At 30.0% G+C, this 16647-nt stretch overlaps 1 protein-coding gene and 1 long non-coding RNA gene across 4 annotated transcripts; both read left to right on the top strand.

The window, feature by feature from the left end:
- The first annotated feature begins 393 nt into the window (after positions 1-393).
- Positions 394-4441, top strand: LOC106772394 (tubby-like F-box protein 8). 3 transcript variants are annotated; one of them, XM_014658781.2, is made up of 5 exons: positions 394-561; positions 1472-1939; positions 2071-2158; positions 3023-3155; positions 3360-4441. In XM_014658781.2, exons 2-5 carry the CDS (start codon positions 1592-1594, stop codon positions 4087-4089), a joined length of 1299 nt encoding a protein of 432 aa, XP_014514267.1. In that variant the 5' UTR covers positions 394-561; positions 1472-1591; the 3' UTR covers positions 4090-4441. The 3 variants fall into 3 exon arrangements, with proteins under 3 accessions (XP_014514267.1, XP_014514270.1, XP_014514268.1); XM_014658784.2 differs by having other exon boundaries at positions 394-607; XM_014658782.2 differs by lacking the exon at positions 394-561 and adding an exon at positions 615-750.
- Positions 4442-7514: 3073 nt separating this feature from the next.
- LOC111242389 lies at positions 7515-9728 on the top strand. Its single transcript, XR_002669416.1, has 2 exons — positions 7515-8059; positions 8993-9728. It is a non-coding gene; the product is annotated as an uncharacterized LOC111242389 (long non-coding RNA).
- Positions 9729-16647: the final 6919 nt, after the last annotated feature.

Here is a 16647-nt window from a genome sequence, read left to right as displayed (position 1 = left end):
AACCGTAATTTTACCCTTAATCCTAAATTAAATAAAGAAAGTCATAAATATTTATTTCTGTATTACGCATGAAAAATGGTTAGTACTTCAATAATTTCGGTATTTATATAATTAATAACGAATTTTACTTGCTATTTATTGTTTGATCGAACATCTAGGATAATCATTAAAAATAATTAAAGATTCAGCAGTTTTCTTATGAAAAAAATATAAATAATATAATATATAGGTATTGTTTTTGAGTGATATTTTAAACTTTTATTTTAATAAAATATGATAGAGTTAATAATATAGTATTGTGTAAATAAGATTCTAAAGACGATTGAAGGTGAGCAATTATAGTATTATATGTAAGTATTCTCCATTTCTTTTTACATGTGTGTGGGGGGTGGATTTAATGAAGGCGTTGAGTCCGTGCCTCAGACAGAGTCAGCCTGTGTGTTGGAGAGAGAAAGTAAGAAAGAGAGAAAGAGAGAAAAGTTAGAGAGAGAAAGAGAGTTGTGATTTGTGAAGCACACAGGATCTGAAAACGTGTAACTGACAAGACTTTGGAACATCATGGTTAGTCAGCTATATCTTCATCTAATGGCCTTGGGTGGTTTTATGTGTATGAACGCACCTTTGCTCTATTCAATTTCTTATCTTTTTAATTTTTCTCCATTTCTTCAAAGTTCTTTGCTCCTTATTTATTTTTTCCTTCGCCGTGTTTGGGGTGTGGGAAACTTCGAGACCCTGGTGTTTTTGGATATGGTTTGTAATATTGAATTTGAATTCTTTTTTCTGCCGGGTTTCTTGTTCGTCTTTCAAAACTTCTGTTTTTTTAGTCTGAGGACTCTTGGTTTTGTGAAATTTATATTTGGGTAGTCCCCGACTTATTTCTTGCTGTGTAGTTTTGGGAACTTGCAAAGACAAATAAATTTATGTCTTGGTTCTAGAATTCTTTTGGAATCTTGTTATTTGGTTAACAAGAAAGTCGGTAGTATAGAGCTTTGATCTATTTTTCTGCTCTTTAAAGATCTCGTTATGTTGTTTGATCTCAGCGTTTAGAAAGAAGACCCCTCTTTTTCTCTTGTGTGCTTGTTTGTCTCAGCCCCCCGTGAAGGGGTATTTTATTCGATTCATGGCCTAGTAAATTCTGCACCAAAAAATAGGGAAATCAGATTCCACATATAGTTGAAGTTAGTGTAAATAGAACCTTCAGCAAGCCTTTTATTTTGGTTCAGTTGCTCCTATGTGAAGTTAGATTGAGGAGAAACAAAAATTAGGTCTAAAAACCCTTCAAAAACATGTTTCTGACTAAAGTATGGAATTTTAGCCTTTAGGTCCATGTGGGGCTTTCTTTTATGAGAATCTTTGGTTTTATTTTTATTCATCCACTTTGTGCTTAACCCAATCTGTCTTCCTTCTCTTTTGCTTCTCGATCACTAAGTATCGAAGATGGAATTTAAAATAAAGTTTGGTTTATTTGCAGCTCGTCACTCTTCTAAGGTTTCAGTTGTGAGATCCTCTTGGTGACTAGAGTGGAACATTTATTGTTTTAGTGGCTCTTTGATTATATATTAAGTTCTGGGCTGGGAGTATATCAGTAGAGATGTCCTTCCGCAGCATAGTTCGTGACGTAAGGGATGGATTGGGAAGCCTATCTAGGAGGAGCTTTGAGGTAAGGCTTCCTGGCCATAACAGGGGCAAGTCACGCAGTTCGGTCCACGAGTTGCAGGAGCAGCCAGCGGTTATACAGAACAGCCGGTGGGCTAGCCTTCCCCCTGAGCTCCTTCGCGATGTTATTAATAGATTGGAAGCAAGCGAGAGTACATGGCCTGCTCGTAAGCATGTCGTTGCATGTGCTGCCGTGTGCAAGTCCTGGAGAGAAACGTGCAAAGAAATTGTCAGCAGTCCTGAATTCTGTGGGAAGATCACTTTCCCTGTTGCCCTGAAGCAGGTAGACCTTTTGCTCTTCTATCCTGTGCCTAAAATATGTGTAAAGTATTTGCTTTATGCATAAAGGATATGAAATTTGTACCATGACCAAAGTTTACATTTTTATGCTTCGTTGACTCGTCTTGTCTGCAGCCTGGGCATAGGAATGGAACCATCCAGTGTTTCATCAAGAGAGACAAATCTAAGCTGACATACCATCTCTTCCTTTGCCTCAGTCCTGGTAAGCTTTCCTTTGTTGACAATAACATATATGAATTTATCTGATCATCTTGTTTTGTTCTTTCTTTAATCTGCTTTTACTGTTTAATTTTTGTGCTTATGGCCTCTGGTATTGATATATTTATTGACTTTTTCCCTTATCAATATGAGCCGTGGCACCTTTGAACGTAGAATTTATTGCTGTTTCTTTGATTTTTGGTTCAGCTTAATTGCTTGTGATGTTCATTTCTATGTTTGGATTGGTGAAAAATGATGGAACTGGGTGGTTGTTTTTGAAATGTAAGCTTTGCTACCTTAAACTCGATCTTACAGCTTCTTTGTGGCGTTGGGAATTGTTTTTCCAAATTCATTTTTTATCAAAACCTGTTGTTGTTAATGCAATTTAGATAGTAGTGTTCGAATATGATGGTCAACTTCTTTGTCGTGGCCCACTTACAAACTTACTGTGTCGTTTTATTGAAGTTTATGAAAGTAAGTAATAACTACTGGTGCTCAGGTTACTTGAGGGTTGGGTGCTGATGTCACTTCTAGTTTATTCTGGTCATATGATCCATTCAAATAATTCAACCTTGTTCCGAGCATCATTTCAATTTGGTGTGTGTTTGGCTTGTTAGCTTTGCTAAAGTTTTAATGGTGTGTGATGCATTTCTTGCTTAGGTTCTCTTTAATTGCGAGAGAAATAGGTCATGCCTTGCCTATCCTACTTGTTTTATTGGTTGAAATGTTTACTATGCTAGCACGAGTATTGAGTTGATAAATGTCTTGCTGTTACAGTGTGCTGTATAAATATGCATTTAGTAATTTTGTGTTCCTGGTTATCATTGTTTTTGGGGCCTGTTCTGGACTGATAAATGTGTTCCTGCAGCCTTGCTTGTTGAAAATGGAAAGTTTCTTCTCTCTGCAAAACGGACCAGAAGAACAACTTGCACGGAGTATATTATATCAATGGATGCAGATAACATATCGAGATCTAGTAGTACGTACATTGGAAAACTGAGGTAAGACTTAATTTTGGGACTGCTTGACATTCATTTTTGCATTGACAGTGATGGGTACGACAATTTTTTTGTTGTCACTGGCCTGTACAAGATCTAAATTTATGCATAAGTTTTTATACCATCATTCAAGAAACTACAAATCAATTGTTTCTTTACTTTGTAGTCATCATGGACTTACGATGTATTAATTTTTGGTTGTTCCAGGTCAAATTTTCTTGGCACCAAGTTCATAATCTATGATACACAACCACCGTACAACAATGCTATGCTGTCCCCACCTGGGCGTAGCCGTAGGTTTTCGAAAAAGGTTTCTCCAAAGGTCCCTAGCGGCAGCTACAACATTGCCCAGGTGACGTATGAGTTGAATGTTCTTGGTACTAGGGGTCCGCGAAGGATGAATTGCACGATGTACTCCATTCCTGCGTCATCCCTTGAGCCTAATGGCGTTGTCCCAGGCCAGCCAGAGCTCCTTTCTCGCCCCCTTGAGGATTCTTTTCGCAGTATATCCTTCTCAAAATCAATTGACAATTCAACCGAGTTTAGCAGCTCTAGGTTCTCAGACATTATGGGAACCGGTAATGAAGACCAGGAGGGAAAAGTGAGACCTTTAGTTCTCAAGAACAAGTCCCCAAGGTGGCATGAACAGCTGCAGTGTTGGTGTCTCAACTTCAGAGGAAGGGTCACCGTTGCCTCTGTTAAGAATTTTCAGCTGATTGCTGCCGCACCGCCAACCGCCGCCACCGCTGCGCCTGTAGGATCAGGACCTTCTCTATCCCAGCCAACACAGTCTTCTTCTGACCATGACAAGATTATTCTTCAGTTTGGCAAGGTTGGCAAGGATATGTTTACAATGGACTACCGGTACCCCCTCTCTGCATTTCAGGCTTTTGCCATATGCTTGACTAGCTTTGACACAAAATTGGCTTGTGAATAGTTTACAAGAAATATATGTGCGGTAAGAGAAGTAGAATTTAATCTTCACTTTAGATAATGGTAGGAATGTTGAAGCTTCATTAAGTCATTGTTCTCCTCACGGTTAAACTGTAAAGTATGGAACAATCTCTGCCCAATTTACCTTTTTTCTTTTTGCTGTTCTTTTTCTTTTGAACATTTTTCCTTTTTTCTTGCCATTGCCCCTTTCTTTCTTATAGTCAATTTACGCTTTATAGTTTGGACTATCTTTGTCAAACGTTGATGATGTAGATTTCCATACTCTATGTAAATATGTAATGAAATTGTCGCCCAGAGGTATTTATGAAAAATAAGAAAGTATGGTGACTAGAGAATTTGTTGTATTATTTTATTGCGTTGTTATTGAAAGGAAAAACAAATGAAGGGTCAAGTTAATCGTGCATAAAACACACACCAAGACATTGCTTTGCACAGGTTGATCCGAAAAAAGTGAGTTCCATTAGTTGTATTTCTGTTGAAATGCTCATGAAATTGAAAGATGTTATAAGAATCTGCTGAAACCCGAATAGATGCTAATAATATTTTTATTTAATTAAAAATTATCTGATCTGATTTGCTGCATAATATTATCATTTTTAACTATAATAGTAATTACTTGTTTTATATTAAAACAGTATGTTCTCAAAAATATTTATAATTTTTATAAGTCTGTTTGTAATTAGCTGACTGTCAAGTTTTTAGACATTATTAATATATAATAATTGAAGTCTTCAATTGTTCACAAAATTTCTTTAACATTTTACATTTTATATTTAAATTTAAAATATTTTTATTTAGATTTTAGATAGTAGGCTTTTTCTAAATAAAATGAAAAATAAATATGGTTTTACTAAAAGCGTAATGGTGAAATGTCATTTTAATGAAAAATATAATGGATTTGAACATCCTTCAAAAAAGGACTGTTGTCATCTTTTGAAAAGTTAAAAAAATATATTATTTGTTTCAAAACTAAGAGAATTAACAATGCGATTCTTAATAGTATTTTATATCTTTCTTTTATTACCTTGTTATCAGCTTTTCCGTCTCAACAAGGAAGAGGTAAAATTAAACAAACTTTTTTGTTTTTGTTTATAATAAATAAACATATAGTATTATGCTTCTTTAATATTTGTATGTATTGCATAATTATTTTTATTTATACTATTTTTTATTAGAAATGAAACCGAACTCTTAAGTAAACACGATTGATTTAAATTTTGAACAGCATTTGTCATTCTATTTTGGTAACTTTATGTAGCCATCAATTAACATAAGGATACAATAAGTATATTTATCAATTAGATTGTTTATTTTATCTCTTCTTGCCATCCTAACCTATTTTATCAACATCTCATCCCACCATATCCAAATGAAAGTTGTTGCACAACAAAAAAATTTCATTGAGACTATGTCATTACATCAAAGATGGATGTAGTGGTGCACCATTTCCCAAAAAGTTTTAATGGATCATAAATACTCATGAATAGTTTGTCTAGTTTTTGCCAACATACACCTGTGATATAATGGTATATAAAGAGGTGCAACCCAACCAAAATAGTCCAAAAACTAAAGGGGACAAACATAAAATCCCATATACATTTGACCTATACATTTTAATTAGACCCCCTTTTATTAAAAGGATGTATATATTGTGGAAAATCATTAAATATCCCAACTAACCCATTACACATTACTTACCAAAAATAAAACATCTTCAGTGAACCAAAATAAACATATTTTATTCACTCATTATAAGCTGTGGTACACATAGCAAGAACATGGTACATATGCACAAGAGTGCAGGATCATAGAGCATTAGAAATATGAGAGTCTGTAGAAATACATTGAGATCTGGTTGAAGAGAAAACACTGTAAAAACTAGAACAATTAAAAAGAGTATATATAGAAAGTATGGTTGTATGATTAATTAAAAAGATAAGATGAGAGCACAGCCAAAATGTTGAACCTGATGACAGAGTTACGAGAAGTGAGCACTGCTTGAGTCTCCTTCAATCATGATTTAATATTGGAGAGATGGAGAAAGCACACGAGTGTGTAACTCTCTTCCATCTTCATTTCTCCCTCTTCCATCTTTTCTTCTGGTTGATTCTGAGAGGATGAAAGGTACCTGCTATATAAATGTATGGTGCGCGCCCACGTGGTTTCATGGGGTTGAGAGCAGCAACCCCTCCGTCGGCTGGTGGGTCTTAAATTATGACTATCAATTAAATAAAGTATCAAATAGAAAATGAGAAAGTTAACCTAAAGAGTTAGGTTATGATAAGGGATGCAAACAAAATCCTTATTCAATATATTCCTCGATAAGGGTATAAAATGAATGCATAGTATTTATATTTGTAAATATTTATATCCGTTAATCTTAAATTTTTTTAATGAATTTTTGTTATGTTTTTGAGGTGGCTCACCCTTCAGAGTAATAAGTTTTGGAGGATGCAGAAGAAGCATGTAGAACATAATTGAATATTTTCATTTTCAATTTATACTAAAAATAATTGAATTAAAAACAAAATATATCTAACATTGAACGAAAATTGATATGAGTCAGTTTGACTGTGAAGAGGCGACAGATGCATCAAGATATATTCATAGATTTAAATGAAAAAAAATAGTATATCCGCAATTGATTACACCAAGCCCTCCCCTTTTTCTTCAGATTGAACCGAACCAAATCAGTGCCTTATTAGCCACAGAAGATTTCAAAGGTTCAATTGTAAGGTTTGACTGAAAACAGTGGAATCTTAATCACTTAGATTAACAATTAAATTAGTGAGATTACACTTTACATGAAGTATTGTTTATTGTAGCTCAATTATGACGTGTACAAGTTTTGAAGTGTAGTGAAAGTTTAATGATGAGCTTGGGTACTCATTATTATATGTTATCCCTGTGAGTGTATGTGTATGAAGAGTTGATACGATACAATATAGTATAAGATGGATGGAATCATAAACATATGAGGAAGCAAAACTTATTTGAAGGGGCAACTTTCTAATTGAAGGGTAATGCAGAAAGGTGGCTGTTTGTAGACCATATGAGTGGATTCCAAATAATTTGTGGTCCCAAAAGAATGTCATGCGCATGTAACAGGAAAAAAAGTAATTATTTTTTGGTGTTATGGGCTAGGTTGGTGGAGCACTATAGCTAGATTTTCTATCCCCACACAAAAATCCTGAATTTCGTTGGATTTGGACTCACGGGTCGGTCTTTCTCAGTAATATTTTGGAAGATAATGTTGTCACTTAGTTCACACTTTTTCCTTCCACTGTTAGGAAGCACCAAAATTCACAAAAAGAACCCATATCTACCTTAAGCCGTGTTTCACACACTCCCTGAAACCTAATTGCAAAAATAGGTGTTCCGTGTTAATTTCTTAAAAACAAAAAGAAGTATATAAATAAACAGGTATGTGTAACTATCCACGTTAAAACATTTTCAACTTAGGGGTGTTTAAATAGCAATTTGAGTTAGCAATATCGGTCCCTACCAAGTCCATGAACAAATAAAAGCCCAAATCTAAAACGGCCCGAATACAAAAAGCTTTTGTGTCTTTCTTGTTGCCCTTTCTTCTCCACACTGTTCCACTTCCACTTTTTTGTTTTTTTCATACTTCAGTCCTTCCTTGATTCTTCAATGGAAGTTTTTTTTTTTTTTTTTTTTTTTTGTGGTTTAATGTTCTTGCACAATTCAAAATGTGTTGAATAATTTTTCATTGGCTTTTGACCTGTCATTGCCTTTTTACCTAACCATAGCCGTCGCCACCGCCACCTACATTTTTCGTCATGCACACACACGTGTGTGTATGTGTGTGGTTGTCTGTAAAGGCTTTTGATGAACGCCATTGTGTTAAAACTGCATGATTTATTCCTAAGATATGGGATCTGAGGGCATTTTCACGCTTTTACCTCAGTTCACCGATTTTCTTTATCATAGAGGTTTGTTCTGTTTGTATGAGCCTGATGATTGAGTAGCACTGTGTATGCTCTGTGATATCATCAAGTTAGATTTTCCTCCGCCGTCTTCGTTATTGTTTTGTGTTTTCTATATCTTTTGTACTTTCGTTTCTCGATGGTTTGCATTTGGGGAAACCCTATTAGTTTGACGATTAATATGCCAATTAAAACCTGTTACACGGTTAAATTTGAAAGGATTTGTTAAGTATGAAGCAGGGTGACCTAAATTTTGGTCTAGGGTTTTCTGGTCTGAAAAAACATACTTACTGTTTCAACTGGTTCAATTGACATGCGGCTGCCTTCTATGCTACCCAATGATGGATAAATAGTCTATTGAACGGCTACATGGTTTTGTTCGTAACTGGACCTGCACCATTCTCTTCCTCTTTCTCTCTCTCTTTTTGTCTCTCTCGTGTGAGCATATAGGATAATGATATTTGACAACATTCCATATATATATATATATATACATAAACTATGTTGAGATGGTGCAAGAAGGCTGTGAACGAAGCCTGTTATAAAGCTGTATATGATCCGTCTTTAGCTATGAGATCTGAGGGTTTTGCGTTCTATTTTATTTGGCAATACTTGTTTTCCATTTTCTAAAGCAATTTTTCTATTGTTCTTATTAGACATGCTAGCAGGCTTACACAATTTTGATTAACATCTGAAATGCATTTGAAATAATCAGGAGAAAAGTGCCGAGGAGATGTTTTATGTATACTAACTTTTAACTGTTTTAAATTAATTCGGTAGTCATGGAATCTTTGTTCGTTTTTATGGCCATAAGAACAATCCCAAGTCTTTCTCCTTTAAGTTCTGGATTCGCTTTTTAGCATTCACTGGTTTATGATCTAAGCCAATGCTATTTTTATGAAGTCTCACAAAAATTCTCTGTTTTCTCTTTTTCTACAGCAAGCATTGGCTGTAAATGCTATCCTTCATGTCGTATTGAGGTTATGTAGTAGTTCGTTCACCCATTTTGAGGTAATCCATGCTTGCTCACCTGTGTGTTGCCAGGATGTTTTGGGTCTTGTCTGCACTATTTTGTCTTTGTATATTAAAGCTTGAAACTTCCTTCAGTAATGTTAGATCAATGGAAGCACTTTATTTCTCATTCAACTGATTAAGTTGATAGTGTCATTTTAATTATATTTTGTAATGTACTAATAGTTACAAGTCTCTTTAGTATCAATCATATTATTTTCATGAGCAAATCTGTCTTCCACTTTTTTTCATTATCATAACCTTTGGTCGTCAATGACGAATGCCCAGGTCGATATTTTTTGTCATAATTGAGTGTCATTGTTATATTTCTTGTGATCGCGCAATGATGAACGCTCGTTTTGAGATATGGTACTTTGAATATTGTTCAAAGCCTTTCCATCTTTTCTGCTTTTCTTCCTACTGCCGTCACCTACTCTGCTACTGCTTCTCTTCTTTCTCTTCATTCCCTTTGTTGTTGATGCTGCTGCTGTTGTTATTACTATTATTATTATTATTATTATTATTATTATTTATTAGTATTATTGCTGGCGGCAAGTAGAGATGACGGAGGTTGTGGGGTTTTAGTGCCAAGATGGATGTTGAAAGGCTTTTATGGATGTTGAAAAAGTAGTACCAATTGGAGTTATCTGAGTGCGCAATACTACTTTTATCTGTTATGCATTCTTAGTGTAATGGGTGTGGCATCGGTCAAATTATTGTCCATGTTCTTCTTTATGCCTTTTGTTTTTCCTGAAGTTTTTTGCTGACTTGATTGTCCGTGGCCATCGTGATGTCTTGTCAGTGGTGTTATTTTTTTTTTCTGAAGAGGTTCACATCTATATTGTGAATCTAGGTCGGACATGGTAACTTTTTGAAGTTATGTTCAGTGGTCGAGTTTGATTAGCGGCTATTATGATTCTTGCCCTTTCATGTTCATGTGTATTGATTGATGAAGATGATATAAACTGATACAGTGCTTTTAACCGAACAATGTCGTTGTTGAAATAATATATAGACCGGAAAGCTGGTTTCGTTAATGAACTTCAGCAGCAGATGTCATTATTTCTTTATTCTGAGTTGTGGCTATAGATTAGAATATAGATACTGTGAAATCTGGGATGCTAAAGAGACGTTTACTTTTCAGAGTTGTAATATTATTTTAAAGAAACAATCAATAGCTGATTAACTATTTTTCTTTTGTGGATTCTCGTTTCGGTTAACCATTCGTTAGGTTTTTATATAAACACTATTATATTACAAATTTTATAATGATTTCTTTCTCCAATTTAACTATTTTGATAGACTATAGGAGTTACTTAATGTTGGTGGGTTGGAGAATTGAGGTGTAGCAATAAAGATTAAAGTAGCGTAAGGTATGTTCATAGTACATATAAAGGCTACGCCATGGTCAGTGATCGTCTATGACGGGCTTTATGTGCTCGGAAGTGATTCGTGAGAATTTAAGCGTTTATTGGCCTGTCTGAACTGAAGCATGTCTCCTTGTTTGCTGGTCATTAATTACTATGGATTTTTTGGTCGCTGTTGAGTGCTTCAATTTCTGGAAACCATCAAAGTCAAAGGTCAAGGAGGGTTGCTATACCATGGGGATGATAAAATTGATTATGCTGTCTTGTTGGAAAATTATACTTATTAGGAGAAGTAGTGGTAGTTGTAGATATGGAACAAACAAGAGAAAAGGTCGCAATAGCGAGACTCTTGTATTTCAAAGGTAACCAGCCAACTGCTTATTGAGATATATTTTGAATACGTATATTTTGGTGGCTCCCTACTTTTATTTTAGGTTAAATGTTTTTAATTTTAATCATATTTGGTATGATTTTATTTAAAAATGAAAATAATGAGAGTACAACTATCTTGAAAACCACGTCATTTTGATATATTTCTTCCTCACAATTTATTCAACAGACTACTTTGTTTTATTACGTATCTATTATTCTTCTTTCTATCTCCCTTATCTGCACTCTATTACAATTTAATAAATTATATGTATATGTATCTGTTTTATGGATATTGTCGAAGAAAGTCAGAAACGGTAGCTAGTGTATATTGCCAAATGTAAGAGGAGTGACACCCTCTCGTACTTATGTCCTCCTGATTTCCCTTACCAATTGCGTTTTTTAATTTGATCAATGATTAGAATAAAAAATAAATAAAATGACTATTATACTTGTGAAGTTGATATTTTTATTTAACAAGAGCTAACTGTGAAAAGTGAGATTGATAAAAGCTCGTCTTTAATAAGAGTTACACTTTACTGGAGTTCTTAATGCTGTGAAAATAAATTTATATAATATTTTATTTATATATTTAATGAATGTGAGCAATAATCATAATTTAATTTCCTCCGAGAAATTTACGATCCCATTTACTACGATGACCTCTTTTATTTATATTGGATTTAGAGTTTAATTTTTATTATACTAATCCTCATTTAATTGGTATTTTATCTTTGTGTATATCACTAGTGTTAATTAATATTATTCACATACCCACTTTTGAATCGATTTAAATGTTAATTAAATAATATTTTTAATCAAAAATAAAAATTACAACAGAAACAATATACTGTGATTGATTCAAAGTTTAAATGACATATTTTGTTTTCTTTAATATGAAATTTTAAGAAAGAAATTACAATGACATAAATTTTAAAATAGAATATAAAATAAAAATTACATTATCGTAAGCAATTATAAGAAAAAGAAAATAAGTATACATAACAATTATAATATTTATTCGAAGATTAGTGAATTTGGTGGATATTAAATTAGTTTACTATTGATATAAATAATAATAAAATTGTATAGTAAAAAGTATACAAGTTTTAAACTTGTGTTTATGGACGTATAGTATATTTTATTAGACTCAAGTATATTTTATTAGAACTTATGAAATAAACTAAAGATTTATATTTGTATGATTGAACTCTAAATATTTATATATAGACATTATCACGTGAAAACTAATAATTAACATCGAATATAATATTAAAAAAAATTAATTTTATGAAATCAAGGTTTACATCATTAAAAAAACACAGAAAAAAAATTAATGAAAATTAATGTAGTAAAAACAAAAATATCTTGAAAATTTTATATGGATATTGAACAAGTGAACTAATTAAGAGAGACCATAAAAAAGTATAAAAAGAAAAATAACAGAAAATAGAAGAGAAATTAAAAATTATTCACTATTTATAAACACTGTGGTATTCAAAATAGTTTAATAAACATTATCGTATTCAAAATATCATTCAATTTGAAACTCGGTAATTATTCTGTTTAAACGAAAGGAGAAAATATTTATATTACATTTTATATCGACTCTCATAAATTTACAACATTCAACTTTAACGTATTTTCATACAATTCTAATATAAGGTTAATATTTGATAAGGGATCTTCGTATTTATATTTGTGTATAAAGTATTTTGCAGAATCATCCCTATATGTGAAACAAAACAACTCAGGTTTTCGATTGACGAGAATTATTGGCGATGCTTCTTCCTCTACATGCATAAAAAATGGAAAACAATGCAATTTCTGTTAATTATTTCTATAATTTTAATTTAACCTCTCACCAAATTAAAATATTTATTTATAATCTACAAAATTAACCATTCATAATATATATTTCCTTAATCGTATACTTATATTAATTAGATTACTTTAATATTTTAACTAATAATATAATAATATAATTATTTAATATATATATATATATATATATATATATATATATATATATATATATATATTACCCAATAACAAAGATGTTTTCGATTCAATGCTCTAACTTATTCCTCCATCTTACAATTGTGGGCTCCATTATATTCTTTTATGTGTTCTTTCTTTTTCTTTGCATAAATAAATAAATAAGATAAGGTTTTTCATCCAACAACAACTACGAGCTTGCTGGTAGATGGTAACTGTCAGAACAGCTAGTTGAATGTCCCTGTCTCAAAAATTTTTAATTCAACATATCAACCCTCTATCCTATTGTTTTCTTAGTTTTCTTTTTCTCACGAAAACAATTTTTAATAAACAAAAACTTTAAGATAATAGATTTATAGGTGTTAGATTACCTTCTTTTTTTTATACTTTAATTCCAAAAGAGCAACTTGTAAATCGATTATTTTTTTATGTACTAGAACAGAGTTTGTCCACGATATGTTTTAGTATTAGATTAATATTATAGAGCATAAAAAAATGTTGTATAATGCATATGTTTCATTTTAGTATTAGCAGATTGTCAGCGTATTTTTATATAGTTAATTTATTCAAAAACAGTATAAACATGGTTTTAAAATCAATTATTATAAAATTGAAAAGTTTTTAGTATATGGCGAGTTATATAGAATTGAATTATAATACAACTTTTCACTGTATTTATGTAATTAAAGTTTAATATATATATATATATATATATATATATATATATATATATATATATATATATATATATATATATATATATGTATGTATGGTATATCCCTTGACCACAAAATTTAAATCAAACCAGCGTCGTAAGGAAGATTAAGCTTATACAGTGCCAAAATGTCTCTGTCGATATCATTCATTCTTGAAAGACTTCATTTTGTACTGACATTACTGAAAGCAACTTAAAAGTTAGATTAAATTCTCTTATTCTAAAATGATAATGATACTAAGACTATATTTATTTAAATATTATTTATGTGTTGTTATATGATTAGTCCATAATGATATGTTTATGATTATTATTATTGATTGTGAAATAATTTTAGATCAAATAAAGAATGACAGGTAAATAATATTTAAATATTATAAAAAAAATATTATCTAAATATCATTGTTGATTCCAAAAATATATATTTATAGAAAAATCAACAAAGTTTGTGACAAATGACTTCATCGTTGCACTTTCCACTGTCTTAGTTAATATCGTCGCTTGATGAATGCTTAATTCTTTTCAACGGTAACTAATATTGTTTAATGTGTGTAGATATGTTTCTATATCTATGTTTTAATGTTTACCATCTACAAGCTTTCGTACAAATTAAAAACATGAGACGTGGTGACCATGAAGGATTCTTGTGTCTTTTCATTCTCCCGTTTTTTTTTTCTTTTTACTTTTCTATAAATATATTTCGAGAAATAACAAGTAGTTGCTTTAAACCTTCAAAAAGAAAAAAAAAATCTCAAAAATAATATTTTAGTCCATATTATTTTAGACATCTAAAAAATAATATTTTTTTTAATATTAATCATTTTAGGTATCCGAGAAAACAAAAAACCTTAAATAAAATTCTTATTTAAATTTTTTTCGTCTGCACACAAAATTGGTATTCAGACATTAAATTTAAGTAACTCTTTTTAGTAAAAATAAAATTTTTAGTTACTACCAACTAGAAAACTATTTCTTTAAATATGTTTGATTTCTTGGTGTTAAAAGTTGAAGTTGAAAGTCTCGTTAAATAAAAATATAAATATAATTGTAATATTAATAAAAAGATTTATAAATCTGTTATGTTAAAGTTTTAGATTAGAATTAATGATATGATATCTTGTATAGACATATATAAAAAAAAAAAAATTCAAAAAAATAGTGTTCAAATATAGAAAGATTCACTTTATTAAAAATTATGTAAAAGGTATTTCAAAATATCATTCAAAAATAAATTCTGATATATCAAAATGATTTTGTTATATGTTGGAGCTCAAAACCTTATATTTACAATATTTTTACCATTTTCACTCTTGAAACTCTTTTAGATTCAAGGAATGCAGAGAAAAAAAATGAAAAGTTGGCATCTGACTTATATTTATTCACATCATAAGATTATTTTTTAACAGTTATTAATTGACTTTTTTTTTTAACAATCATCATCAATCTTACTTGAATATTTGAAAAGTGAAAAAAAAAACTTTAACCAATACAATAAATAAATATTTTTAAACGATATCAGTTAAAATATTTGCCATAAATAAAACACTTATAAACATTTTTTGAAAAAACAATACAAATTTTAACAATTTTTGTATCTAGTAATACTTTATCTAAAAAGGTTAGTGAAATTGAACTAGTTTGTCTAAGTAAAAATTGAAATTTTTTTAAAAATAGTAATTCAAAGTGTGTTTCAATTTCTTTAAAAATAAATATTTTTTTTCCAACTTACGTAGTAAAAGATATTCATTCTCAGAGAAGGAAATTTTATTTTAGGAGTTGAATTTTTTTAATTTAGTTTTTATATGGAACAAAATCTATAAGTTCACACATAGAACTTTGAATAAAATGCTATAGTTGAATATCTCGTTTTCAATATATGCGACAATTGATTAGTAACCTCTAATCTTTTCATCAAGTTAGATGATTGCAAAATATAATAATTGAGTGAATTCATTCTCATATACAATCATATAATTAAGAATAGTTGATTTTTATAATATAATTATCTGAAACATATATTTATAATATAATTATTTTAGATATGATTGTCTTATAATCATAACTTGATGTACATAAAAAGATATAACATTAACATGTTGATAATATACAAATAATTTTTTATTGGTAAATTTAAATTGCTTTAGATATGATTTTCAAAATAATTTATAAAAAGTATCAATTTTATCATACGTGACAAATCATTACGAGGGATGATGACGAGAGAGGATCGGTACAAATTTAAGTGTTTAATTTTTATTTTTTTAAAGTAAAAATTGATATATATCTCTATTTTCATGTTTAATGTATATGAAATTTTTTTCTCGTTCTTATAATAGATATACATATACTCATAGTGTCTTTATTATTTTAAATATTAATTATTATTTTTACACACACGTATAAAGTATTCCAGGTAAAAAAAGGAAACACGTTATAAGAATGTATGTCATTGAATAATTTAAATTGAGATATTCTCATTTAAAAAAACAAAAAATAAATTAATTATAATGGATAGAAATAATTAAATGTATATTTATAAAAAAAATCGTTTAACAAACAAAGAAGTTTGTATTCTTTTTTCGAATGTATGATGAAAATAATGAAAAAAAAATGTAATCAAGAATATGGTAATAATGAAAGTATCTTAAAAAATTTAGTAAATTTTGTAAATATTAAATAAATCGAACAACAATTAATAAAGAGAATGAAAATTGTATATAACAAAAGAAAAAAAAAGGTTTTATAAATAAATGAAATTAAAAAAACAGATTAAATTATGAGTATAAGTTTCTTAAATTACTTTGTAGATTATGAGTGTTTTAGTAATTTAAAATGAAAATAAATATAAAAATAAGAACAAATATAAGATCAAATATGAAGACATTAAAGAATGAATATACACATATTTCTTATTCTTATCTCATACTTAATTTAAAAATCAGATATTATTTATATTCATGCTTTTTATTCAACTACTATACAAATTTCTTATAAAAACTAAGAGAAGATATGTATTTATATTATCACTATATATTAATAAAGTTAATAATAGAAATGTTTAACAACATATTTTAACAAGTTTTTATAATGAGTATATTTTATTAGAAACTATAAAATTATTAGTAAAATTTATT

Source organism: Vigna radiata, chromosome 8 (genome assembly GCF_000741045.1).
Source record: "Vigna radiata var. radiata cultivar VC1973A chromosome 8, Vradiata_ver6, whole genome shotgun sequence".
Taxonomy (NCBI): domain Eukaryota; kingdom Viridiplantae; phylum Streptophyta; class Magnoliopsida; order Fabales; family Fabaceae; genus Vigna; species Vigna radiata.
This window is presented reverse-complemented; position numbering and strand designations above follow the sequence as displayed.

Bases quoted from the DNA above. Each gene is read 5' to 3' on its own strand.
- LOC106772394 (XM_014658781.2), top strand. From the start codon at position 1,592: ATGTCCTTCCGCAGCATAGTTCGTGACGTAAGGGATGGATTGGGAAGC. The intron at 1,940-2,070 runs GTAGACCTTTTG...TCTTGTCTGCAG, and splicing joins TCCCTGTTGCCCTGAAGCAG to CCTGGGCATAGGAATGGAAC. The intron at 3,156-3,359 runs GTAAGACTTAAT...TGGTTGTTCCAG, and splicing joins ACGTACATTGGAAAACTGAG to GTCAAATTTTCTTGGCACCA.